This window comes from Amblyraja radiata, chromosome 26, assembly GCF_010909765.2.
Source record: "Amblyraja radiata isolate CabotCenter1 chromosome 26, sAmbRad1.1.pri, whole genome shotgun sequence".
NCBI classification, from domain to species: Eukaryota; Metazoa; Chordata; class Chondrichthyes; order Rajiformes; family Rajidae; genus Amblyraja; species Amblyraja radiata.
Window position 1 is genome coordinate 12,717,510 of NC_045981.1, and position 27,724 is coordinate 12,745,233.

At 40.6% G+C, this 27,724-nt stretch overlaps 1 protein-coding gene across 1 annotated transcript in view; it reads right to left on the reverse strand.

The window, feature by feature from the left end:
* dnah17 (dynein axonemal heavy chain 17) overlaps positions 1–27,724 on the reverse strand; it is a 187,261-nt gene that overhangs the window by 73,204 nt on the left and 86,333 nt on the right. Inside the window, exons 33-42 of the mRNA XM_033044269.1 lie at positions 27,577–27,708; positions 25,569–25,729; positions 23,093–23,249; positions 20,869–20,973; positions 19,750–19,907; positions 13,200–13,338; positions 11,989–12,216; positions 5,244–5,381; positions 1,671–1,803; positions 457–584 (exon numbers count right to left, since the gene is read on the reverse strand). Coding sequence (XP_032900160.1) covers positions 457–584; positions 1,671–1,803; positions 5,244–5,381; positions 11,989–12,216; positions 13,200–13,338; positions 19,750–19,907; positions 20,869–20,973; positions 23,093–23,249; positions 25,569–25,729; positions 27,577–27,708 — 1,479 coding nt within the window. The remainder of the gene's footprint in view (positions 1–456; positions 585–1,670; positions 1,804–5,243; positions 5,382–11,988; positions 12,217–13,199; positions 13,339–19,749; positions 19,908–20,868; positions 20,974–23,092; positions 23,250–25,568; positions 25,730–27,576; positions 27,709–27,724) is intronic.

Consider the following 27,724-nt stretch of genomic DNA (forward strand, 5'->3'; position numbering starts at 1 on the left):
CTGTACATGTGGAGTAAAGGTGGCGGGGTCTGGGAGAGTACAGAGAGGATGTACGTTGGAAACGAATGCACCTCTCAATTTCACTACAACTTGCTTCAACATCATAAAATTCAAGGAGACAAGAACAGCAATACTTTTGAGGTTTTGCTGTGTTAGAAAAGATGCAGGAAACTACTTTAACAGGCAAGTACAAATCTAATTCCCAAAGGAATGCCAGAAGTGATACCAACTATTTTAGCAAACTGTTGAATGGTGGTTGTGTAAAACTTAAATTAAAAACTGAAGGTAATTAAATTAGAGACCGATACAAAGGTTATATCAGGAATGGCAAAAAAACTCCAAAAGCATCTTGTCAACAGAATTACAATAAATGAGTTGGCAGTCCATTATTCATAAATGCTTTCTTACTCAAACAAACTTAGCCAGTCCCAACTAATCATTGAAATGGTGACCGACCTTGTTGTCATCCATCACAGTATTAAGAGATTCAATCCACATTGGATCTATGTCACCATCTAACACAATCCATTTTGGTCCATCATGTGAAACATTGGCCAGATCACGCATAATGGTTGAGAACAGTCCTGAAATGTAAAAACAAAGCATACTGTGTACCTTAAATAGTTTAGTTACTGGTTTCCCTCTACCAGCACATACTTGAAAACTGGTGTTTTTACTGAACATGCAACAGTACAGCACAAGTACAGGCCCTTCCGCCCCACAACGTCTGTGCCGGACATGATGCCAAGATCAATTCTTATCTGCCTGTACATAATTCATATCCCTCTATTATCGCATATCCATTTACCTATCCAAAAGTATTTTAAATGCCGCTATCGTATCTGCCTCAACCACCACCAGCGCATTCCACGTACTCACTAAGTAAAAAAACTTGCCCACACATCTCCTTTAAACTTTGCCCCTCTCAACTTAAAGCGATGGACTCTAGTATTTTGCCAACCTTGGAAAAAAGTACTGACTATTTATCCTATCTACGCCTATCATAATTTTGTCAGGTCTCCCCACAACTTTTGGCATTCTAGAGAAAACAATCTAAGTCTGTCCAACTGTTCCTTGTAGCTAATACCCCTGATCTTGGCAATATTCTGGTAAACCTCTGCACCCTTTCCAAAGACTCCACATCCTTCCTCTAAGGGTGTGACCTGAACTGCATGCAGTACTCCAAAGTAGCTTAATCAAAGTCCTATAAAGCTGCATTAGGCCTTCCTGACATACTCAATACCTTGACCTCTGAATGCAAGCATAACATGTGCCTTTTTTACCACTCTATCTACTTATGTTGGTACTTTCAGAGTTATGGACTTAGACCCTAAGATCCTTCTGTACATTAATGTTGTGAAGGGTCATGCCATTAATTGTATATTTTCCCCTTACATGTGATCCCCCAAAGTGCAACACCTCACACTTGCTCGAATTACGGGCCATTTCTGCAGCTGATTTACATCCTGCTGTATACTTTTGACAGCCTTCCTCACAGTCCGCGACCCCAGCAATCATAGTGTCATCTTCAAACTTACTAACCAACTTGTCTATGCTTATGTCCAAGTCTTTGGACAATCATTTTCTGCATAGCTGTTACATCAGCAAGATTTATTCTGAAATAAACAGAATTATATTGTTTTCAAATTTCAGCAATGTGAACTGATTACCATCTTTCCATTCCCTTGTTGCTGGGTTAATAATCCCAAACAATTCATCACAGGTCACAGCTTTCGGATCAAGATCAATCAAGATAGCTTTTCGTTTCAGGTTCACGTAAGTCGTTTTCAATGATCGCATTACCTTCAAAGTTAAACAAAAAACAGTCAGGCTGAAAATCAGTTAGCAAAATTATTGGCTAGTATTAACGTAGCATGATTATTACTTACCACTTCACTTATCAATCCCTGCTTAAATGTTGCCTGACTAGCATGCAAACATGAATACTTCATTTTCTGAGCAGTGGCATTGAAATTAAAATTTACAATTCTGATTTGATGATACGAATGTCATGCTTGAAATAGCTGTTATACTGTCGTGAGAAATTTATGTTGTTATGTCTTGGAGCTGAGATGGTTGATGTGCAAGAATCATTCCCATCTTTGTTTGTGCAAATTGTGTTCCAAACATACATAAACTTTAGTTTTACCAAGGCTCCCAACTGAAGCACAGACGCTACGCTACCCATTAGATTTCCAAGTGTTGCTTTCAAGTGGTGTTCAACATGAACTGATTCATCTGTTGACAGATGATCAAAGATGGCAGTCAGCAGAAGCATTTTTGCCCATATTTGATATGATCATGTCAGACCTCATAGGGTTTGGAGAAAATGTTAATAACTCCCAGAACTGCTCCATCCTAGATATACAGCACTATGACAATACTCTCATGGGTCTTTCTGAATCCTTGTGGACATGCGGCATCTTCCCAGATGCCAAGAAAGTAAATATGCTGATGTGCTTTCTTGATCACTGTATCAGTGTGAAGAGACCAAGGTTGGTGACAGGTAGGTTATGCGAGAATTGAGAAATAAGAAAATGGCCGTTTCGAATATATTGGGTTTCAACCTGGATGTCCCTGGACATTAATAACTATGTTCAGCCAATAATTAGAAAGAAAATGCTATGATGACCTTTGTTGCAAGAGATTTTGAGTACAAGAGTGGATATTTCGAGTGAAGCTGTATCTGGAATATCATAGAAACATAGAAAATAGGTGCAGGAGTAGGCCATTCGGCCCTTCGAGCCTGCACCGCCATTCAATATGATCATGGCTGATCATCCAACTCAGTATCCTGTACCTGCCTTCTCTCCATACCCCCTGATCCGTTTAGCCACAAGGGCCACATCTAACTCCCTCTTAAATATAGCCAATGAACTGGCCTCAACTACCTTCTGCGGCAGAGAATTCCAAAGATTCACCACTCTCTGTGTGAAAAAAGTTTTCCTCATCTCGGTCCTAAAAGATTTCCCCCTTATCCTTAAACTGTGACCCCTTGTTCTGGACTTCCCCAACATCGGGAACAATCTTCCTGCATCTAGCCTGTCCAACCCCTTAAGAATTTTGTAAGTTTCTATAAGATCCCCCCTCAATCTTCTAAATTCTAGCGAGTACAAACCGAGTCTATCCAGTCTTTCTTCATATGAAAGTCCTGACATCCCAGGAATCATTCTGGTGAACCTTCTCTGTACTCCCTCTATGGCAAGAATGTCTTTCCTCAGATTAGGAGACCAAAACTGTACGCAATACTCCAGGGTGTGGTCTCACCAAGACCCTGTACAACTGCAGTCGAACCTCCCTGCTCCTATACTCAAATCCTTTTGCTATGAATGCTAACATACCATTCGCCTTCTTCACTGCCTGCTGCACCTGCATGCCTACTTTTAATGACTGGTGTACCTTGACACCCAGGTCTCATTGCATCTCCCCCTTTCCTAATCGACCACCATTCAGATAATAATCTACTTTCCTGTTTTTGCCACCAAAGTGGATAACCTCACATTTATCCACATTATACTGCATCTGCCATGCATTTGCCCACTCACCCAGCCTATCCAAGTCATCTTGCAGCCTCCTAGCATCCTCCTCACAGCTAACACTGCCCCCCAGCTTCGTGTCATCCGCAAACTTGGAGATGTTGCATTCAATTCCCTCGTCCAAATCATTAATATATATCGTAAATAGCTGGGGTCCCAGAACTGAGCCTTGCAGTACCCCACTAGTCATTGCCTGCCATTGTGAAAAGGACCCGTTTACTCCTACTCTTTTCTTCCTGTCTGCCAACCAGTTCTCTATCCACATCAATACTGAACCCCCAATACCGTGTGCTTTAAGTTTGTATACTAATCGCTTATGTGGGACCTTGTCGAAAGCCTTCTGAAAGTCCAGATATAACACATCCACTGGTTCTCGCTTATCCACTCTACTAGTTACATCCTCGAAAAATTCTATAAGATTCGTCAGACATGATTTACCCTTCATAAATCCATGCTGACTTTGTCCAATGATTTCACCACTTTCCAAATGTGCTGCTATCCCATCTTTAATAACTGATTCTAGCAGTTTCCCCACTACCGACGTTAGACTAACTGGTCTGTAATTCCCCGTTTTCTCTCTCCCTCCCTTTTTAAAGAGTGGTGTTACATTAGCTACCCTCCAATCCTCAGGAACTACTCCAGAATCTAAAGAGTTTTGAAAAATTATCACTAATGCATCCACTATTTCTGGGGCTACTTCCTTAAGTACTCTGGGATGCAGCCTATCTGGCCCTGGGGATTTATCGGCCTTTAATCCATTCAATTTACCTAACACCACTTCCCGGCTAACCTGGATTTCACTCAGTTCCTCCATCTCATTTGACCCCCGGTCCCCTGCTATTTCCGGCAGATTTTTTATGTTTTCCTTAGTGAAGACAGAACCAAAGTAGTTATTCAATTGGTCTGCCATGTCCTTGTTCCCCATGATCAATTCACCCGCTTCTGACTGACTCATGTAGTGGTCAAGCTTCTCAAACTTAGTCACACTTTCAATAGAGGGAGTGCAACTGAAGAGTTACCAGATTGATTCCTGGGATGGCATGATTGCCGTATGAGGATTAGGTTAACTAGTCCTGTGCTTCTCGAGATTAAAATGATAAGAGCTGATCGCATTGAAATGAATAAAATTCTAAGGGGGATTACAAGAGTTGATGTTTGTTCAGTTTGATTGCCAGGGGCAACAAACTCAATCTTGGCTTGACACAACAATGTTTTCTATACCCATAAGGTGGCAAATCTTTGGAATGATCTATCCAAGAGGGATGTGAAGGCTTGGTTGCATTGAGTACTATGAGTACATTATAGATTGAGAAAGAGGCACACAAGGCCACATATGCCGAAAACTTAAGGTGCTGGAGGATCTCAGTGGGCCAGGCAGCATCTGTACAAGGAAATAGACAAATGACGTTTTCTCAATTTGAGACCTTGCTTTCGTTTGAAGAAGTATTCCAGCACAGAATGCTGTCTGTCTACTTCCTTCCACAGAAGCTGGTTGATCCATTAAGTTCCTCTAACAGCTTGTTTTTTGGGGAATTTAAATTCATATAACCAAATTAAACTTGTTTACTTCAAGGAAGGCAATCTTTCATATGAGGAATCAATTGGATTTGTCAAATACATAAGTTGTGGATCATGGTACATCAAGATGACATTAATGAATGAGAAAAACACTGTCCGTGATCTGAACTATATCAAACTATTATTTACCTGTGATTTTCCACTTCCAGCATTGCCAACTATGAAAACCGAGTGACGTACTTGAAGTATTTCCTCCAGCTGAATTATTTTCAGGACAAAGTTATCTTCTGGTTGTAGATGAAGTTCTAGAACTGACTGCTTAACAATCTATACAAAGTAAGAAAATTTGTCCTATTAAAAAGCAAATTAATCAAACAAGTCAAGTCAAGAGAGTTGAGTGTCGTGTGTCCCAGATAGGACAATGAAATTCTTGCTTGCTGCAGCACAACAGAATATTGTAGGCATAAATACAGATCGGATCATTGTGTCCATATACCATATAATATATATATACACACACACACACACATATAAATAAACAGATAAAGTGCAATAGGCTTAGTTCAGAGTTTGTTTGAAGTTGTGTTTAATAGTCTGATGGCTGTGGGGAAGAGATGTTCCTGAACCTGGATGTTGCAGATTTCAGACTCCTGTATCTTCTATCTGATGGCAGCAGAGAGATGAGTGGGTGGCCAGGATGGTGTGGGTCCTTGATGATGCTGGCAGCCTTTTTGAGGCAGCGCCTGCGATAGATCCCCTTGATGGTACAGAGCCGATGATGGACTGGGCAATGTTTACAACTTTTTGCAGCCTTTTCCTCTCCTGGACGCTCAGGTTGCCGTACCAAACCACGATGCAACCGGTCAGCATGCTCTCTACTGTGCTCCTGGAGAAGTTCGAGAGAGTCCTCCTTGACATACTGACTCTCTGTAATCAGGGCCGGCCTTAGGAGGTGCGGGGCCCAATCGGGAACAATTTTCATAGAAATATAAATAAATAATCATAAATGAGTCACGTGTTGTGAGTAATATGACAGTCAGTTGGCTTTAAAGAAATCTTATACCTCGCATGCGCATATTGTTCTCTCCGTAAAAATAAAAAGAATAAATAAAGTAACAATTCAATTTGCCCAAGGCTTCCAAATCTCCTTCTTTCTGAATTACTGAATGGGTGGGGGGTGGAGGGTGACGGCAGGTGGAAAGATGGTGGGGAAACCGGGAGCACACCGGGACACATGAATCAGTTGTCATCTTATTGAACGACAAAACTAGTTCAAGGGACCAATTGGGGGGAGAGTTCTTTTCACAGCGTGCGGGGAGTCTAGCCAGGGGTAAAGTTGTGGGGAGGGCAGGAGCGTTGAGAAGGAGGGGGTCGGGTTCATGCCGGTAACACACTCACTCACTGCTGCCGCATTGTGGCCGGGGAGGGAAGCAGTTCGCGTGGCTACGAGCAGCCACTATCACCGGAGCAGAACCGACTGCCATCTCAGCGCCTTCTGCCAGCCCGCTCACCTCTGGCATGCTCTCCGTCTGAACAGTGAGGGGACCAGCTCAAGACCTAAGATCATAGAGCGGAGTGGGTCAACGGGTGATGGATAACATCACAGCGGGCAGTGTAGCTTACTCTTGTGTCAGCACGAAGAAGGGAGCAATTGAGGTTGCTCGCCCTGACATATGGAGTAAGCCCCCCAACAGCGCTGTCCTTTTACAGCCGCTTCCCACTTTTCAGATGCTTCCCATCAGCTGCTAGCAATGAGGGATAGACTTGGCTATCCCTCAGTACAGCAACACCGTTCTTGATGTTGCTGTACTGAGGGATAACAAAGTCTATCTTTCTTGGCTAACAACCTAACCTTCGGCCTCCAAGATGCAGGTACATTTTCTAGCAATGTCACAAAATTTTGAGATTTTAAAAATGAAGTAGCAATTTATCCCATCAGATAAAGCATAAAATGAAGTTTAATTTAACACCTAATTCACTTTCATATCTTCAGTATTTAAAAAGTTATGGCCATTTTCATACTCGGAAATTAGCATCTTGTTTTTCCATTGACAACACAAAAGCTGTGATCGAGGACAGTCAAAAGCCCATAACTTTCTTAAAAATTTAGAGGACTGAATGAAATTTTCAGTTATTATAGATTGAAGCAATCTGAAACAAATATAAAACATCTTACTTGGATGACCTGAAATTAAAGCATATAATTAGTTAATTACCTAATTGTAGCTAATTACAAAATTGCCGTTGTGACGGAAATAGTAATAAACACCCAGACTACCTTGAAAATTCAAAAATGTGATATTCTCAAGATCAGAACTTTAATATTATTGTATTATATGCTGTAAGTCCATAACAGACAGGTAAATAAATTAAAATTTCTAGCAATAGACCAGGTCTTTATGGAGATGATCAGTTGCTAGCTGGTACATTGGCATACCATAATCAGTAGCATCATCATACTCCTCAGATTGTAACCAATAAACATCTCTGTACACCTTGTTTTTCCTCAACTTTTCAATTTTGGCATTGTATTCTACAAGTTTTTGCTCTTCAAACCACGCATGACATGCCTTTCTGCCCACTACTTTCTCATTAAGAATGTCCTGTAGATTCTATTTCTTAAGAAAAGGATAATTTAAAAAAATAGTCTAAGTATCCAAATAACAAACGAATCCCATTCACACAAGAATATAACATGATTTTAAAATCTCACTGTCATGAATTTATATGCCAGATCAGTGATGGAAATTGGTTTTAGGAACTAGGGGAACGCTATAAGCCTCCCATGAGAAATTTTATCTAACTCTGAAATTGAAGATAGACAAAAGCTGGAGTAACTCAGCAGGACAGGCAGCGCAGCGACTCTGGAGAGAAGACCCTTCTTCAGACTGAACTGAACTCTCATCGGTGAGAGTACTTGTTATTGTCTGAAGGGTCTCGACCAGAAACGCAACCCTCTCCCCAGAGCCCCTGCCCGTCCTGCTGATCCACCACAGACAGGAAGTTGAAGATAGACCCAGGGGGGTCCACCTTCAACTTCAGAGCCAAACCAAAAACACAGAGTGCTGGAGGAATTCTGCGGGCAAGGCAGCACCCGCGGAGGGAACATATCACTTATCAGGAGCCGCCACGGGCCAGGACGTTTAAAAAAAATAAAAACTCGTAGTAAGCACGTAGAATGAACGTAGCGGGTACGTCGGAGCTGGGGACGTTTCTTAGCGCTAACAATAGGTACACGGGAAACGTGGTAACTCGTGAAGATTTTTCAACATGTTGAAAAATGTCCACGAGTAAAATATATTCTGGATGTAAAAAATTTATACTTTTCAACGTAGTCATACCGTAGTAGCTCGTGAGTTTACCGTAGTAGGACCTGGTGTCCTATATCACTATTGTATGTTCATGATTGAAATAAGAATACTCAGTATATTCATTACCTTTGAATTGTCGTTTTATGTAATCCTCCCATAATTTCTGAGTTCCATTTCACAATTTATTGTAATGTACTGTATCTTTCAAAAAAAGCTGCATCAACTAGGTGTGAAAATTACACTGAATCGAACGATGATTGAAAATGCGTGGGAATCGACTAATCGCGATCCTGCAGCGAAATTTTGTCAAAAGTTGTATTTTATTTCAAAGTGGGAATTTGAAGATAGGGACAGAGATGCTACACAGAGATTTTAAACTCGGGAGAGCTCTTGGGTGAACTCGCACAGTGGGACAGGGCTTGAGGCAGCATCTATGGAGCGAAGGAAATAGCCGGGTCTGAAGAAGAGTTTCGACCCGAAACGTTGCATATTTCCTTCAGTCCATAGATGCTGCCTCACCCGCTGAGTTTCTCCAGCATTTTCGTCTACCGCAAAATGTCAATGATTCCGGGAATGCCGAGAGGGCTAGAGAGAGACGAGATGGGGAGCAGGAGAGAGAGAGGGAGGGAGCGAAAGACAGAGAGGCACAACGTGGGTCAGTAGGTAAATTGAATGACTAACCTGCTGCACACCAAGAAGCTCACCAAGAAGGAGCCCTCAATCATGATGGTGAGTTTTAAGAAATTCTCAATGTGTCATCAATGCATCGATCTACATTCCACAGTAAATGTAATTGTGTTTTGAACAAGTATTAATGACGCCGCGTGAATTGTATTCAAAGGAACGCAGCGTCATTAATACGTGTTCAAAACACAATTACATTTATTGAGGAATGTGGATCGATGCATTGATGACCCATTGTATAACTACTTGTTAACTACTGGCTGTTAACAAGTGCTACAGTAGTAGTTAACAAGTCGTTTGTGTCTGATGTCCATGGAGCGGTTGTTATCCATGTTCGTTTTGTAAAAAAATCTGTATGGCGAATGTTTTTTAAAAATCTTTATTTAACAAAGCGAATTTGTATTTCCGTATGAAATATGGAAAATTAACGCGGGGCTTAAGGCCAGCCCTGTCCGTAGTCTTCTCAGGAAGTAGAGGTGCTGATGTGATTTTGTTATGATTGCATCAGTGTTCTGGGATCAGGAGAGATCTTCGGAAATATGCACGCCCAGGAATTTGAAGTTCTTGACCCTTTCCACCGTCGAGGTATGAGTTGATATAAACGGGACTGTGGGTCCCCATCCTACACCTTCCGAAGTCCACAATGAGTTCCTTGGTTTTGCTGGTGTTGAGAGCGAGGTTATTGTGCTGGCACCATTTGGTCAATCGGTCGATCTCACTTCTATACTCTGACTCGTCCCCATCAGTGATACGTCCCACAACAGTGGTGCCTTCGGCGAACTTGATGATGGAGTTTGCACTATGTCCGGCTACGCAGTCATGAGTATAGAGTGAGTACAGCAGGGGGCTGAGCATGCAGCCTTGAGGTGCTCCTGTGCTGATTGTTATCAAGGATGACACATTTCCACCAATACGGACAGACTGTAGTCTGTGAATGAGGAAGTCGAGGATCCAATTGCAGAGGGATGTGCAGAGACCCAGATTTGAGAGCTTGGTAACCAGCTTGGAGGGGATGATGGTATTAAAAGCCGAGCTGTAGTCAATGAATAACAGCCTGACATATGAGTTTTTGTTGTCCAGGTGGTCCAGAGCGGAGTGGAGAGCCAGTGAGATCGCATCCACCGTTGATCTGTTGTGGCGGTAAGCAAACTGCAGTGGGTCCAGGTTTTTGTCGAGGTACGAGTTGATTTGCGCCATGATCAGCCTCTCAAAGCACTTCATCATCACAGACGTTAGTGCCACTGGTCGATAGTCATTGAGGCACGTCACCTTGCTCTTCTTGATGCCCTTTTAAAGCAGGTGGAAACTCAGGCCTCAGAAGTGAGAGGTTGAAAATGTCCGTAAAAACTCCAGCCAGTTGGTACGCACAGGTTTTTAAAACACACCCGGGTACACCATCAGGTCCAGGCGCTTTCCTAGGGTTCACCCCTCTGAAGGATCTTCTGACATCGGCCTCTGTAACTATGACCGAAATACCATCACGGCGAATGGGGGCTCGGGAAGGCACATCAGTGTTCTCCCTATCAAAGCGTGCGTAAAACGCTTTGAGCTAATCAGGGAGTGATGCTTTGCTGACATTTGAGCTGCCTCCTGATTTCGCCTTGTAGGAGGTGATTGCATTCAAGCCCCGCCACAGTTGCCGAACATCCGTCTCATCCTCCAGCTTGGTGCAGAAGTTCCTTTTGACCTTTTTGATGGCCTTACCAAGGTCATATCTGGACTTCTTATAGACCTCTGTATCTCCTGACCTTAAAAGACCAGGATCTGGTCTTTAGAAGAATGCGAATCTCATGGTTCATCCAAGGCTTCTGGTTAGGAAACACTCGGAAGGTTTTTGTTGGGATACAGTCCTCCGCACATTTCTTTATGGAGTCTGTAACGACTGTGGAGAATTCATTCAGGTCCGTTGCCGAGTCACTGAACATTGCCCAGTCTACAGACGCCAAACAGTCCTGGAGTTGTGTTCAAGAAGGAACTGCAGATGCTGGAAGATCGAAGGTACACAAAAATGCTGGAGAAACTCAGCGGGTGCAGCAGCATCTATGGAGCGAAGGAAATAGGCGACGTTTCGGGCCAAAACCCTTCTTCAGACTGATGGGGGGTGGGGGGGAGAAGGAAGGAAAAAGGGAGGAGGAGGAGCCCGAGGGTGGGGGGATGGGAGGAGACAGCTCGAGGGTTAAAGAAGGGGAGGAGGCAGCAAGGGCTAGCAAAATTGGGAGAATTCAACGTTCATGCCATCGGACGCAAGCAACCCAGGCGGAATATGAGGTGCTGTTCCTCCAATTTCCGGTGTTGCTCACTCTGGCAATGGAGGAGACCCAGGACAGAGAGGTCGGATTGGGAATGGGAGGGGGGGGGGGGGGTCCTGGAGTTGTTCCCACGTAACTACTGTATTGTGAATTTTATAATTACTAGAGGTCTCCGAGTCACTGAGGTATCTCTGAACACTCTCTCGAAGTACTTATCTTGTATATACTGTACAATGCTTGAATAATCAGATTTATCGGTAAAATCACTATCACTCTATGTTCTGAGCTGTGAAGGTGATTAGGCCCCACATGAAAGCCAGATTCAGGATGCATTTCATACAAGTCCATTGAACAATTTAACAATCCCTCCACATTTCTGCATTTATATCATCAACAGCAAATGAAATCCATAAAATTATTTGCAGCAGATGTATCCTGGACTTAAATTTGCCCAAATATTGACAGGAAACATATGTATGCAATATAAAACTATAAACAATGCTTCAAGTAGCATAGAGCAAGTACATTCTATGTATAATGTATATATTATACATTACACTCTACATATGTTTAATTGATTGTATTAAAACAATGACTGCTGGTGTATAATTTGTGTATTTATGTGCATACTATATATGATCGTCAGCATATTGTAAATTATAAATCTGAGCACATGAACTTTAGTATTACCTGTTCAAAGTCTAGATCTCTCTTTCTTGGCACATCTAATGCTGGGAATAGATCTCCTATTAGTCCCATAAAGACAGGTAAATCATCTGTTACAATCTTAGGAATATTGAAATCTCTCAAGGCTCTCATAAGGACCTCATCTTCAGGGCGATTTGGATCTCCTCTTTTCAAAGAACCAGCTACGACCAATACAGACTTGATAGCTCGTAATCCCCAATCATAGTGGTCCTGTAAATGAAACAGCAATAGTACGTATACAGTACCTATTTAAACTTAAAATAAATGTCATGTTTTGATTTGGAAATTTAAAAAAATTTGCTAACCATTATTTTAAAACTCTTTAATCTTTTTGGAATGTGGGAGTTGTTGACTAAGGCAGCTTTTGAAGCCTAGCCCTAATTGCCCTTGAGAAATTGGGGGTAAGCTGCCTACATGATAGTACTTTTAGTGAAGGTACTCAGTACTTGGGTTGTATTTAGACCCAACGATAATGGACTGCCAATAGATTTTTCAAGTCAACGTGGTCTGTTTACTCAGAGTGGAATCCAAAGCCAATGGTGATATATCCAACCTGTTGCCATTGTTCTTCAGGGTGGTGCAGACCAGAGGTTTCATACCATCATATTAAATACAGGCAGCGTACTTTGTAGGTGGCACACATTGTAGTGATAGAGCAAATTTTTGTGAAGGAAATTAATGCTTGTATGGATGGTATGCCACTCAACTAAGCTGCTTTGTCTTGGTTGGTAATGACCATCTTTGCCTGTTATTGGGGCTGACCTTATTCAGGCAAAGTTATTCCACCATGCTCCTGACTTTTGTCTTGTGGATGGAAGAAAGACGTTTTGACCTGAGCAACTGAGTAACTCAAAGATTTGGTCTTTAACCTATTCTTGTGGCTATAGTTTCATGTAAGAGGTCAAGATGATGGCCAATGGTAACTTCCCGTTAGTCGCGGAGGATGATCGTAGTAATACCAATGAATATCTAAGAAAAATGGATAGCCCGTCTCTTCTCAGAGAAAGTCTGGCCAGAAGAGCAGATTTTAGTCAGGGGCGAGAGATGGCCGAAGGAGAAATCGTGGTTCCAGCACTGACTTTTTTTAAATTGTACTCAGGTTTGGTATGATTTGACTAGATAGCACACAAACAAAAATTTTCATTTTATCTCAGTATACTAGACAATAATAAAATACAATGTTTTGACATTACCTGTTTTGAAAGGAGCTCTTTACAGAGTGTGTAAAGTGTAATAAATTTTCTGGCAAGAAGTCTGGCATCAATGAAACCTTCAGCAACCAACATGATTTCACAAATCAGTTCAAAGTCAGGTACAACCATAGCACAGGGTCTAAAAGAAGAAAAATATATAAACCACAGATTTGGAAACTTGAAGACTTGAAGGCCTATTAATCTTTGATAGGCTACAAATTGCTGCATTAAAATGGTGACCCAGAAATTTATTGTTGGTGTCTTTCAGGCCTCTGGTTAGGCAAAATACCAATATGGACTTCAATACAAAAGCAGAATTGCTACAATTTCCAATGTAAATTATGACACTTCACCATTTCAAAAATTGCTTTAAAAAAATGCTCTGCATTCCTGATTAACTTGAATAATACACAAAAATAAACTGGTGTCATAAGAACTCTGTATTTGTGACATTTAACTTTGCCTGTGACTGCAGGGATAAGTCCTCAACAATGACCGACAGCTAAAAAGCTCAAAAATAAAACAACTCGTAAGGAAACCTGTCTCAGAGGCATATGGCAAAGCAAGGTTATATATGGGCATTAACTAACATCAAAGTTTTCCCACATTTGAAAAGTGCATTGACAACTCTAATAAGGCATGTAATGGCTTAATAAGGCATGGTTATCATAGCAAGAGGAATTATAAACATACATTTTAGGAATAGGAGTAAGCCACTCAACCACTCAAGCTTGCCTTGCCAATGAATAAGATCAATGTTGAATTGCTTATACCATTAACGTTGCACTCGGTTATCTGCAAAAACCTTACAGGTTCATGTGTCCTGTATAAAATATTTAATTTAAATGAGAATGTAACAAGAGGATTTCTGTTTTATGGCATTATTTTCCCACAGATACTTCCCTCTCCCTGAAGAAATTTGAAGACAAACCATGAATGTATATTTTCATTATTGCAAAGTTCAAAAGAGTTATGCCCACATTATTGTCAAAGTTGAACTAGCTCTTGAAAGGTAGCATGGCAGAGAATGCTCAGAAAATTGGTTCTCTGCATGAAAGTTTTAACTCATTCTAGAATTGTACAGTAGTTTAGACAAATTAACAATTGGTTATTATATAATTATATAATTTAATTAAAATTACTGGTTATGAGGTGATCCATCCTTCAGATATACAGAGGTGAGCGTTCATTCAGTTCTTAAAAGTAGCAATGTTACAAAATTTTGAGATTTTAAAAATCAAGTCTGTAATTTATCCCATCAGATAAAGCATAAAAATAAGTTTAATTTGACACCTAATTCACTTTCATATCTCAAGTATTTAAAAAGTTATTACCATTTTCATACTGGGAAATGAGCATCTTGTTCCCTATTGATTTTCTATGGACATAACAAAAAAGCTGTGATCGTGAACAGTCAAAACCCATAACTTTCTTAAAAATTAAGAGAACTGAATGAAATTTTCAGTTATCATAGATTGAAGCATTCTGAAACAAATATAAAATAATCTTACTTGGATGACCTGAAATTAAAGCATATAATTAGTTAGTTACCTAATTGTAGCTAATTTCAGACTTCAATTACTAGATCTAAACATCTATCCATTTCTTAATAAATGATTAACATTTTTAAATAGCCTAAATGTCCAAATAATATTCACAAATAATTCACAATAAAACATGATTTTTAAATCTCATTTACATTAATTTATAGGCCAAATGGAAGGAATTTAGTGTTTAATTGCTGTAAATAAATGTCCATTTAAATCAGCTTTCTAGTGGGATCCTGTGAACGCGCTGGTTTAGAACGTTCACATTGCGGTAGATTTGTGCCCCCAAATGCCGAGAAAAATACTGCGGGATATAATGGGCCCAAAATGAGCTACTCGCAATATTAAACTTTGTATAAAGGGATCTTTAGAAGCCCTTTTTAATGTAAAAATATACAGCCTACCTTCTGTGGTTTGCTTTATGAGACCCTGCGGTTGCTGGCGGTCGCGGGTTTAGAGATTGATTTTTAAACTACTATAACTATTATTCAAGGCCTTTAAACCTAATAATAGCTTTTGCGACGGGGTCTTTCAGCGATTTTTCGTTAATAATTAACTAGGCTGAACATTTTCGATTGGAACAGCTTAGAGAAAATCGCGTTTTAAACCCGCCCCCCTCTAAACGGCGCCAAAATCGCGCACACCCGCAGCGACAGATTTTCAGCGACGCTTCAGGTAGGCTTTGCAACATACCTATTAAAAGGCCAGGCACTGCCAAGCAGTTTGTCACTCTGCAATCTAAACTGTGAAAAATATTGACCAGGAAGTGTTTTCTTCTCCCCTGGACATCGGGTTTGGCTTAAAACATACAAATATTCCTCCAACAAATAAACTACCCTACGAAAGTTTGCGAATATCTACCTCAGCCTGTGAAGGTAGATATGTGAACTGAGATCAGAAACAGAAGAAATGGATAATGATGATTGATGACGATCTAATCACAGACTAACAGGAATAAAAGTGAAAGCACAAAGCACATTGATGCAAGACGTATAATGTAGGTATGTTGCAAAGCCTACCTGAAGCGTCTTTGAAAATCTGCCGCTACGGGTGTGCGCGATTTTGGCGCCGTTTAGAGGGGGCGGGTTTAAAACGCGATTTTCTCTAGGCTGTTCAAATCGAAGATGTTCAGCCTAGTTAATTATTAACGAAAAATCGCTGGAAGACCCCGTCGCAAAAGCTATTATTAGGTTTAAAGGCCTTGAATAATAGTTATAGTAGTTTAAAAATCAATCTCTAAACCCGCGACCGCCAGCAACCGCAGGGTCTCATAAAGCAGACAACTGAAGGAAGGTTGTATATTTTTACATTAAAAAGGGCTTCTAAAGATCCCGTTATACAAAGTTTAATATTGCGAGTAGCTCATTTTGGGCCCATTATATCGCGCAGTATTTTTCTGGGCATTTGAGGGCACAAATCTACCGCAATGTGAACGTTCTAAACCAGCGCGTTCCACAGGGACCCACTGGAAAGCTGATTTAAATGGGTATTTATTTACAGCAATTGAACACTGAATTCCTTCCATTTGGCCTATAAATTAATGTAAATGAGATTTAAAAATCATGTTTTATTGTGAATTATTTGTGAATATTATTTGGACATTTAGGCTATTTAAAAATGTTAATCATTTATTAAGAAATGGATAGATGTTTAGATCTAGTAATTGAAGTCTGAAATTAGCTACAATTAGGTAACTAACTAATTATATGCTTTAATTTCAGGTCATCCAAGTAAGATTATTTTATATTTGTTTCAGAATGCTTCAATCTATGATAACTGAAAATTTCATTCAGTTCTCTTAATTTTTAAGAAAGTTATGGGCTTTTGACTGTTCACGATCACAACTTTTTTGTTATGTCCATAGAAAATCAATAGGGAACAAGATGCTCATTTCCGAGTATGAAAATGGCCATAACTTTTTAAATACTTGAGATATGAAAGTGAATTAGGTGTCAAATTAAACTTATTTTTATGCTTTATCTGATGGGATAAATTACAGACTTGATTTTTAAAATCTCAAAATTTTGTAACATTGCTATATAATGTACCTGAAACTTGCTCATCCCACAGATATTGCCTGAACTGCCCAATATTTCCACCATTCTCTATTTATTTAAAATTTACAATATCTGCAGTTTTATTCCCTTTCAAGCAAATAGTTTAAAAAATATATTTAAATGCTTAACTTAAAGATTTCTTATTATGACTGTTTCAAAGGAATTCAATATTTCTGTTCTTGTGAGGTGAAATAGGTTACAGTTGCTTCATTGATGAAACACTGCTTTTAACTTATACCTCATCCTTTCTGGGTCAGTTATGACTGAGACGGTAGCACTCTTACTTCTTGAGTCAGATAGTTGTGGATGTAAGTCCCACTCAAGGAAATTTTGCTGTACAATCTAGGCTGATTATCTATCTTCACAGGCTGAGGTAGAAATTCCCATTCTTTATCATGATTGGTGAAATACGTACTTCTGAAATTACAGTGCCCTCCATAATGTTTGGGACAAAGACCCATCATTTATTTATTTGCCTCTGTACTCCACAATTTGAGATTTGTAATAGAAAAAAAAAATTACGTGGTTAAAGTGCACATTGTCAGAAATTACAGTCGGAATTTATACATAGTCTGCCATTTCAAGGCACCATAATATTTGGGACACAGCAATGTAATGTAAATGAAAGTAGTCATGTTTAATATTTTGTTGCAAATCCTTTGCATGAAATGACGGCTTGAAGTCTGCAATTCATGGACATCACCAGTTGCTGGGTGTCTTCTCTGGTGATGCTCTGCCAGGCCTGTATTGCAGCTTCTTTAGTTTATGCTTGTTTTGGGGGCTAATCCCATTCAGTTTTCTCTTCAGCATATAAAAGGCATGCTCAAATGGGTTCAGATCGGGTGATTGACTTGACCACTCAAGAATTGACCATTTTTTAGCTTTGAAAAACTCCTTTGTTGCTTAGCAGCATGCTTGGGATCATTGTCTTGCTGTAGAATGAACCGCCGACCAATGAGTTTTAGAAGCATATAAAATAGGTGTAGGAGGCAGCCATTTGGCCCTTCGAGCCTGCAACGCCATTCATTGTGATCATGGCTGATCATCCACAATCAGTAACCGGTGCCTGCCTTCTCCTAATATTCCTTGATCCCGCTAGCCCCTAGAGCTCTATCTAACTCATCCAGTGAATTGGCCTCTACTGACTTCTGTGGCAGAGAATTCCGCAAATTCACAACTCTCTAGGTGAATGCTGAGGCGAGAAAAAACGTTTTCACGCAGAGAGTTGTGAATTTGTGGAATTCCCTGCCAGAGGGCAGTGGAGGCCAAATCACTGGATGGATTTAAGAGAGTTAGATAGAGCTCTAGGGGCTAGTGGAATCAAGGGATATGGGGAGAAGGCAGGCACGGGTTATTTGTTTGGAGACGACCAGCCATGATCGCAATGAATGGCGGTGCTGGCTCGAAGGGCAGAATGGCCTCCTCCTGCACCTATTTTCTATGTTTCTAAGTTTCTCTTCTCAATTTTAAATGGCCTTCCCTTTATTCTTAGACTGTGGCCCCTGGTTCTGGACTCCCCCATCACTGGGAACATTTTTCCTGCATCTAGCTTGTCCAGTCCTTTTATAATTGTATACGTTTCGATAAGATACCCTCTCATCCTTCTAAATTCCAGTGAATATAAGCCCACTCTTTCCAATCTTTCCTCATATGACAGTCCCGCCATCCCGGGCATTAACCTCGTGGACCTACGCTGCTGTATAGCAAGGATGTCCTTCCTTAAATTAGGAGACCAAAACTGCACACAATACTCATATGTGGTCTCACCGGGGCCCTGTACAACTGCAGAAGGACCTCTCTACTTCTATACTCAAATCCTCTCATTATGAAGGTCAACATACCATTAGTTTTCTTTATTGCCTGCTGTACCTGCATGTTTACTTTCAGTGACTGGTGTACAAGGACACCCAGGTCTTGTTGCACTTCCCTTTTTCCTAATCGGACACCATTGAGATAATAATCTGCCTTCTTATTCTTGCCCCCAAGGTGGATAACCTCACATTTATCTACATTACACTGCATCTGCCCACTCACTCAACTTGTCCAAGTCACCCTGCAACTCCTAGCATTCTCTTCGCAGTTCACACTGCCACCTAGCTTTTTGTCATTGCAAATTTGCTAGTGTTACTTTTAATCCCATCATCTAAATCTGCGGTGTCAAACCCATTTTAGGTCAGGGGCCGGATTGGGCAAAATGCGACCACGATCATGCACGCACGAATGTCAGTCAGCCAGCCCGAGGCCATGGGGAGCTCAGCGCCGTCATCTTGCCTGTTTGACAGCGGTTGCCGGGGGCAACCGTCCCCTTGGCAACCGCAGGCCAATCACTGAGTGGATGACGGGAGCGCCTCTGCCGGCGTAGCAGGCGGCACAGAAAACAGTGGGAGAGAGAGCGGCGAGAGAGAGCGGCTGCCGTACAGATACATAATAAATGGTCAAGAATATACGTTTTCCCCTCCCAAAACATCCCACGGGCTGGATTGGACCGCCCCACGGGCCTGTAGTTTGACACTGCTGGTCTAAATCATTAATATATATTGTAAATAGTTGCGGCCCTAGCACCGAGTCTTGCGGCACTCCACTCGCCACTGCCTGCAATTCTGACAGGGACCCGTTGATTCCTACTCTTTGTTTCCTGTCTGCCAACCAATTCTCTATCCATGTCATTACCCTACCCCCAATATCATGTGCTCTAATTTTGCCCACTAATCTCCTGTGTGGGACCTTAACAAAGGCTTTCTGAAAGTCCAGATACACTACATCCACTGGCTCTCCTTCATCTATTTTACTTGTCACATCCTCAAGAAATTCCAGAAGATTAATCAAGCAGGGTTTCCCCTTCATAAATCCATGCTGAGTTTTAAATGAAGTACACAAACAGTGATTTTGCTGCATGTTTTTAAAGACATTTCTAGACATAAAATAAAGTTGACAAAATGAGACTACCTGAATAATGCTTTCAAATTTTCTGGCAGCTCTGTACGCCCTGCATAACCTGGATTCATGGTAATAAAAATTCCAACTGAAGGAACGAGAACAATATTTTCGCCCAAAAAGTTAAATGTTTTCTTTTTGTCACGTATTGCGTCTTGAACACATTTTACCTGCAACATTTATAATAGTGTTTAATCATTGCCAATAACTTTCTAAAATTACATCCATTTTCAAATGCCATTCATTTTAAACCTTTGAGAGCTCTTCAGGAATGCTTTTCTTTCCACAAATCAACATGGCTGTCTACCTTTTGTGTGTGCAGTCGAACAGAAATCAACTCTGCTAGATTATCACTGAATTTGAAATTTGGTTTATTTTCACGACAGACTGTTCACAATCCTGAATGAGATAATTTTAATGATCTATTGAAAAGATGAGCATTGCACCATTTCCCAATCCAAAGAGAGTGCTGGATGCCAACTCTACAGCCTTCCCAGGATATTGGAGGCCAAACGTTCCACTTATAATGCAAGACAAAACATTCTAGAAACTCTCTGTAGATAAAACTGATCTAAGGTGATCTAAAGGTCTGACTAAAGCAAACATTGGGCTTGCATCTTTGAAATTTTCCAGTTGCAGATGCAATTAAGAAAACAACTGCTGTCAAAAAACTGTTTAGTTTTCTGTTTAATGTGCAGAATGGAAGAGCAGAAATTCTCCAGACTTCACAGCACTCCTGACTGGCTGCAATTAATCTTCATCCTTTTCAAAAACTTACTTTAATCTTATGCTGATAAGATCTTTCTAAAATAAGTAAACTGTCGTTGACGGCACCACGCGTTGATGCCCAACCTATATAATGCTATTTATGCCTCATTTATAATTTAGCCTCAGGCTTCCCAAGTGGGACAAATTCTCCTTAAGCAGTCCCCATTTCATGATGGCACACAGGTTCAAGAAATATTTATTCCTTTGAATTTAACTGACCAAGTCTTGGTACGTTTAGTCCGTATGTAATATTTTAACATAACTGAAAAGATTTCTACTGAAATAATGAGATCGAGCAAATGGAGAAACGTTACAATTTAGTGCTATCTTTCTTTAGGTCACAATTGAAGATCTTTGCATTACCTGCACTGCAATTACTGATAGAACTTCCACAGAGATCCTGTTGAATTCATCAAAACAGCCCCAGGCTCCACTTTGTGCCAGACCCTTGTAGATATTCCCACAGGACTATTTGGTTAAAAAAAAATCAGCCTTTATAAATGTTAGCCAACTTCATGGAAAAATATAGCAAGTGCTGGAGAACAATTGCAAACTATGAATATCTAAAGTGAAATTAGTTATTTCAAATCTGCATAAAAATTCAATTAAGATCTAATTTAAAATGAAATCAGGTGTCTAAATTAATAATTATTTTCAACTTTTCCCTGTGTTTTGTTCTTGTAAAAGATAACAAAACTAATTGTCAGCCAGAAGCATATCAGTCACATTTTAAAAAAATTTTAAATTTTTAATTTTTTAAAAATATTATTTATTTCAATCTAAGGAAATTAGAATATCTTGATTTTCGTATTTAGTACTAACTGCTTTGAGAAGCTAGTAAATATTTATTTCACGGTACACTTCTCACTGCTGAATTCAAATTAATACTAAACTAGCAACCTGCCATGTTTATCAGAGTGAAGATGATTCAAGAAAATTGCTCCCTAATGCCACCTCAAAGGCAATAAGCGAGTTCGGTATTCTGAAAATTGCAAGGAATCATGGGATTTGTCAAAGGTCATTCACCATAAAGAAAAAGCGAAAGAAGCGCTGGCTGAAGAAACTGTGTATAAATTCTTATCTTTATTCATAATTTATGTGCAAAAATATATTTAATCTGAGGAACGGGGGTGCCGTGTGGTCACATTATAGGGAAATTTATGTATTCCATACTGGAACACAACGATGATAGTTTCTGAGTCGAATTTCACCATTCTGCTAATTTCAAGGCAATGGAATTCTTCAACCTCATCCATGAATACGAATGAGCAATGAAATTCTCGAATCCAGAGAGACTCCCATAAATGGTCCTCAACCCCCAAAGGAACAGTTAGCGGGAGAGCGGGGTGTAACAGTGAGAGAGAGTGAGGGAGCAGATGCGAGTGGGAGACAAGGGAGAGCGCGCACACAGACCCACGCCTCATCCGCAGCCAGGATGGAACCCGGGTCCCTGGTTCACCGCTCACCGACGGGCCAGGGGCCACCAGCCAACCCTCCCGGCGCCGGCGAAAGCCGAGCACCAGCCATCAACGGGGATACACACAAAGCGCTGCAGCAACTCCCCGCATCGGCTGCAAGCCCAGCCCGACACCTCCGGCTGCCCCCGGACAGGGACGGGACACCCGGGAGGGGACTGAGATGGCGCAGCAGCAATTCAACAGTGCCTGCAGCGCCTGAGACCCTGGCCCGACCCTGACCACGGACAAGCACGATCTCGCTCTCTCACCAAAGCATAAAGCAATAAAAATGACAAAATAATCTTAGTTTTTAACAAAGGAACAATAAATACAACTAATTCATAGTTCGAAAGCAGTAATTTCTTGCCTAGAAGAATCAAAGCTGGAAATAACGGACGAAATGAAGGTGTATATGTACACATGTACATATGTAACGCAGCTCCACTGCTTTCCAGCAATGTTTATGCATAGGGATCTTTGACCTGGGCATGCGCTTATTACAGAGGGGTAAAAAACGCTGGCCTTGTCAGTGCCAGCCAGATCCCAAAAAGAAAATAAACTTAAAAAATATGCAGTGGCAGGACAATTAATGGAGTTTATTAAAGAAAGAAATGCACAATTAATAAATTCAAACTGAGTGGGTAAATGAGGACAAGATGGTGGGGCATAATGGTTTCAAAGTTAATTTATTGTCACATAATGTAATAGATATAATGTAATAAAAAGGAACTGCAGATGCTGGTTTATACCAAAGATAAATACAAAATGCTAGAGTAGCTCAGCGGGTCAGACAACATCTTGAGAAAATGGATAGGTGACATTTCAGGTTGGGAAGAAGGTCTGAAGAAGGGTCCGACCCGAAACGTCGCCTATCCATGGTTGTGGGATAATCTGGTTCATTGATGTATTTTATGAAAGGAAATCTGCCACCCTTACCATACTAAATATAATTCAAGGAATAATCTACACTTGGAAATACAAGTAGTCTGCATCATTTTGTTGGGGGGTGGGGAGGGGGGGGGGGGACATAGGGTTACAGTAAAGGCAACAGAAGTTCAGAATGGATCTGAGGAATATTCACTGTGAGGGTGCCTGGAATCTTGTGTGTGATGGAGGCATCGCTTCCTTACCTTGTAATCCATTTGTTCTGAGCAGTTAAAAACATAGACCATGGTTCCAAAAGCTCTCCCCAAATCTTTTGTTGTCTCTGTTTTTCCTGTTCCTGCTGGGCCTGCTGGTGCACCTCCCATAATCAGATGCAGTGACTGTGTTAATGTAATATAGCACCTGAATAAAAACAATAAAAAGCATTCTTATTTTCTATAAACAATAAAATTAATTATTGGTTTCCAAACCCAACCACCAAAAATTGAAGGATTTTGTAATAATACATTGATTATTATTGATATGATGACATATTATTGATATTATTGATTAGTGAATTAAATCTGTTCAAATTAAATTACTTTTAATTGAACAAAAGATGTACAATGAAGAATTACCTGCACTGAATCTGCTCCACAAGTGAAGTGGTACCTTTGTGATGTTATTGAGGCCCTTTCAATTGATTACATGACAGTTAAAATTTTCTCATACACTATTGGTTTGGAGGGATATGGGTCAGTCGCAGGCAAGTAGCGCTAGCTCGGTTAGGCAACTTGCTCGATATATGTTTCCATGTTGTATAACTCTATGACTTTACAAATGTTGTGAGATGGTTTAGTAAATACATAAAATGCAAGCCATTCAACATTTACCATGGAATATGTTCAGTTTCATGCAAACTTGTCCACCAATAAAGAAGTGATAAGAGGTCAAAATACTTTGTATTCACATTCATAAATATTGTTGCTGAAATAACATGACAACCTTGACTATACATCTTCTCACTATGCCTCCGGTAAAGACACCATTCAATTTTCCCCGAGCATCTTTGTCTCCTTCGTACTTATTTCAGTGATGAGACCTTCCATTCTAGTGCCTCTTAAATGTCCACCTTCCTTCCTTAAACATGGCTTCTCCTCTGCCACAATACTTCATTGTATTTTGCCTATTTCCTGCATGTATACTCTCACCTGCTCTTCACTGGATAGAACAAAGGTTTACCTCGGTAATTATCTTCCATCCCAACTTTCCCATTGCATACATTAAGCTTTGCAATTTCCACCAGCTGCAACACAATCCCATCTTCTCTCTCCATTTCGCAGGGACTTCTCACTTCATGACTCCTTGATTCACTCTTTCATCCTCACCCACCATTACCGTTGCATTGGGTCGTACATGAGGTACTCTACTAATAAATTGTGTAAGTGGGGTTTCTACCACTGGCTCTTCTTATATTAATACATATTTAATATTATATTACAGTGCAGGCTATAGATATGGTATAGCCTCATGAAGGTGGCGACACAAGTGGACAGGGTGGTGAAGGTAGCGTTTGACACATTTGCCTTCCTTGATCATGGCTTTGAAGAGTTGGATGTCATGTTACAGCCGTACGGTTATATTTGGAGTACTGTGTACAATTATGGTCACCCTTCTATAGGATGGAAGCCATTAAATTGCAATGGGTGCAAAGAAGATTTACAAGCTGAAAAGTGGTCTGGATCTGGGTTTGAGTTACTGTATAATGAGAGGTGGATAGGCTGGATCTTTTTTTTCCTGGATTGTAGGAGATTGAGGGGTGACTTTGTATGGTTTGGAAGAATATGGGTCAGATACAGGGGGCTCTTTCTATGTTGTATCGGTGTCTTGACTCTATTACCATTTAGTGGGGCCAAGGAAAGAGCGTTCACGTCGCGGCCCTGTTTCAACCAATCTTTCCACCACCACGCACAAGAAGCACAAGAAGCGCAAGACAGACACCATTGTGCAGATGCCGAGAAGTGTGTTCAGCTCTGGCTGAACAACTTCTATTCTTGTGTGTGGACTCGATAAGAAGAAGAAGATTACCATTTAGTATGAATTGCAAATGCACATTATGATTATAAGTTTCTTCCATAAGCTCCGGAGCACCTTGAAGTTTTAGGAAAATTACCTCAGTATGGAAGCATTTTCCTGTATCTTCTGTAAGGTGACAAGAGACAATATTTTACTACTTTCATTTGAATCAATCCATAGGACTACAAACACAACTAAGTTGTGTCTTTCAGCAAACTTGGTTATTGTCCTAGATTACCTTGACTCCTCTAATGTTTCAATTCTTTAACAGTAATCTATGTTTCAGCCGATTACCCCCAAGTAACATCACTATCTTTGTCACTGGGCATCACACAGATTTGAACTGGGCCGCTCCCGCAGAAACATTTTAATATCCCTCGTTCAGAACCACACAACTTTGTTTCACCTTTACACCAATCTATTATGGCTGTATAAACCATAATTTTCTCATAAACCAAATAAGACGAATTGTAGTTTCTCTTTTGGTGACCAGGAAGTCCTGGAACATTTTTTAAGTACCAACTGGTATGCAATCCTCTGCCTGGTTTGCCTGACCCACCACTTTTGATGGACTCCAAAATAATATATACCTGTTACAGCTACTATTTTTTTCCTTTATTAAGTTATTTGTATATTTCGGAAGCAAACAAGAGAAAGTTTTCATACCTATCTGTAAGTGGAGTAATGACCAATCGAGGAGTGTTGCCCAAATACTCGTAGCAATATCTGAATTGAGCATCACAAATATTAGCAAAGCAGTGGTGCTTCTCATCATCCCAGCGATGTCTCAGCTGAGATTGCCAAGCAAATGCTTGGATATTGTCCACCTGCAAAACAATCCCACACCTCACAAAAAATAGTTTTATTGTTCTGTTCTCAATATGTGTCACCTGATTGATGATTAATTTTAGATTTGATAAAGGTATCAACATATCACTCCCATTTTATGTAATTGACTTTGATTATTTGCAAAACGGAACCATTTAAATTACTCAAATACAACTTTTGCTAGCTCTGTTTAACGCAGCTGCAAATCTCATTTTTACCCAGGAAAAGGACACCATGATATGGTAATCTCCAACAATGGTCTTTAACCTATGTCTTAGTCCTATAGTCTTACAAAATAAAAACAAGCTCCTCAACCCAAATCGTCCATGCCGACCAAAATGCCCATTTAAACTAAATGTTATTATAGGTTATGTACTGGTAGAGTTGCTACCTTACAGCGCTTATAGCGCCAGATACTCAGGGTCTATCCTGACTACGGGTGCTGTCTGAACGGAGTTTGTACGTTTTCCCCGTGACCTGCATGGGTTTTCTCAGAGATCTTCGGTTTCCTCCCACACTCCAAAGATATAGAGGTTTTGATGTTAATTGGCTATGTATACGTGTAAATTGTCCCTAGTGTGTGCAGGCTAGTGTTAATGTGTGGGGATCGCTAGTCGGTGCGGACTCAGTGGGCCGAAGGGCCTGTTTCCGCGCTGTATCTCTAAACTAAAACTATAAAACGAAACCCTAAACTTATGCCCTTTAGTTTATAATTCCTCAACCCTTAGAAAAAGACTGCGCGTTCACACTATGCCTCTCATGATTTTATACACCTCCACAGGATTACCACTCACTCGCCCACTCAGGCTCTCAATTCCTGGCAACAACCTTGTAAATCCTTTCTGCATTCTTTCCAGTTTAATGGCTTTTTTCTCCAGCAGGGTGACCACAATTGGTCATAATTCTCCATGTGCGGCATCACCAACAGCATGCAAATGCGACTAGTGTAGATGAGCATCTTGGTCAGCATGGGCAATTTGGAAGAAGGGATTGTTTCTGTACTGTGTGACTATATGACTCTAATGCGTGGGATTTATCCAAGGTCCCCAGCAGCCTTTCGAGTTGAGACAGAGGTTCACATGCACCTCCTCTAATCTCATCTACTGTATTCAGTGCTCCCGATCTGGCCTCTTTCACAACAGTGAGACTAAAAGTAGACTAAGCAATCTCTTCGCCAAACACTTGCACTCGGTCCATCTAAGCCTGCTGGATCTCCAGGTTGCAGGCCATTTTAACTTCCCTTCCCATACCAACCTTTCTATCCTGGGCCTCCTACATCACCAAAGTGAGGCCATACTCAAATTGGAGGAACAGTATCCGTTTGAGTAGCTTACAAACCAACAATATGAATATTGAATTAATCAATTTTAGGTAACAATCCCCCCCACTCCTTCACCTTCCCTGGATGCACATACATTTCTCCCATTATCCTGATCCCTTTACCCTTCCACCAATATCCCTTCCCCAGGCTTTACATTTCACTCCGCTCCTTATCTCACAGCCATTTGTCTTTTCACCTCTGAACTTTGACAACAAACTGTCAATCAAATCCCCCTCCTCCTTACCTATATCCACCCATCACTTGACAGGCATTGCCCCCCTCCTACTTTCCATCTTTCCATGTTTTCCAGAGATGCTGCCTGATCACTGTATTACTCCAGCACTTGGTCATACTCTAAGCTGTTTGTTTTTTGCTGAATATTGCATAATCTGCAGTCTCTTGTGACTCCTAGAAACACCTCCATTAGTTTGACTGTTGAAATCACCATAATCACTGCAAACTGGAATTATGTTATTTTCCATGAACAAGTAATGAATGCAAAAATGGAAAACCAGTATTACCCACCTTTGTTAAAATCATTTTGTTTACAACATCTCGAGCATGCACCTCAACTGTGCAAATTGTCATGATCTTTTGCCTCTCTCCGACTGACAAGATGCCAATCAGTAATGTGATAAGTGCATTCAGTTGACCGATCTGGCATTTACATAAA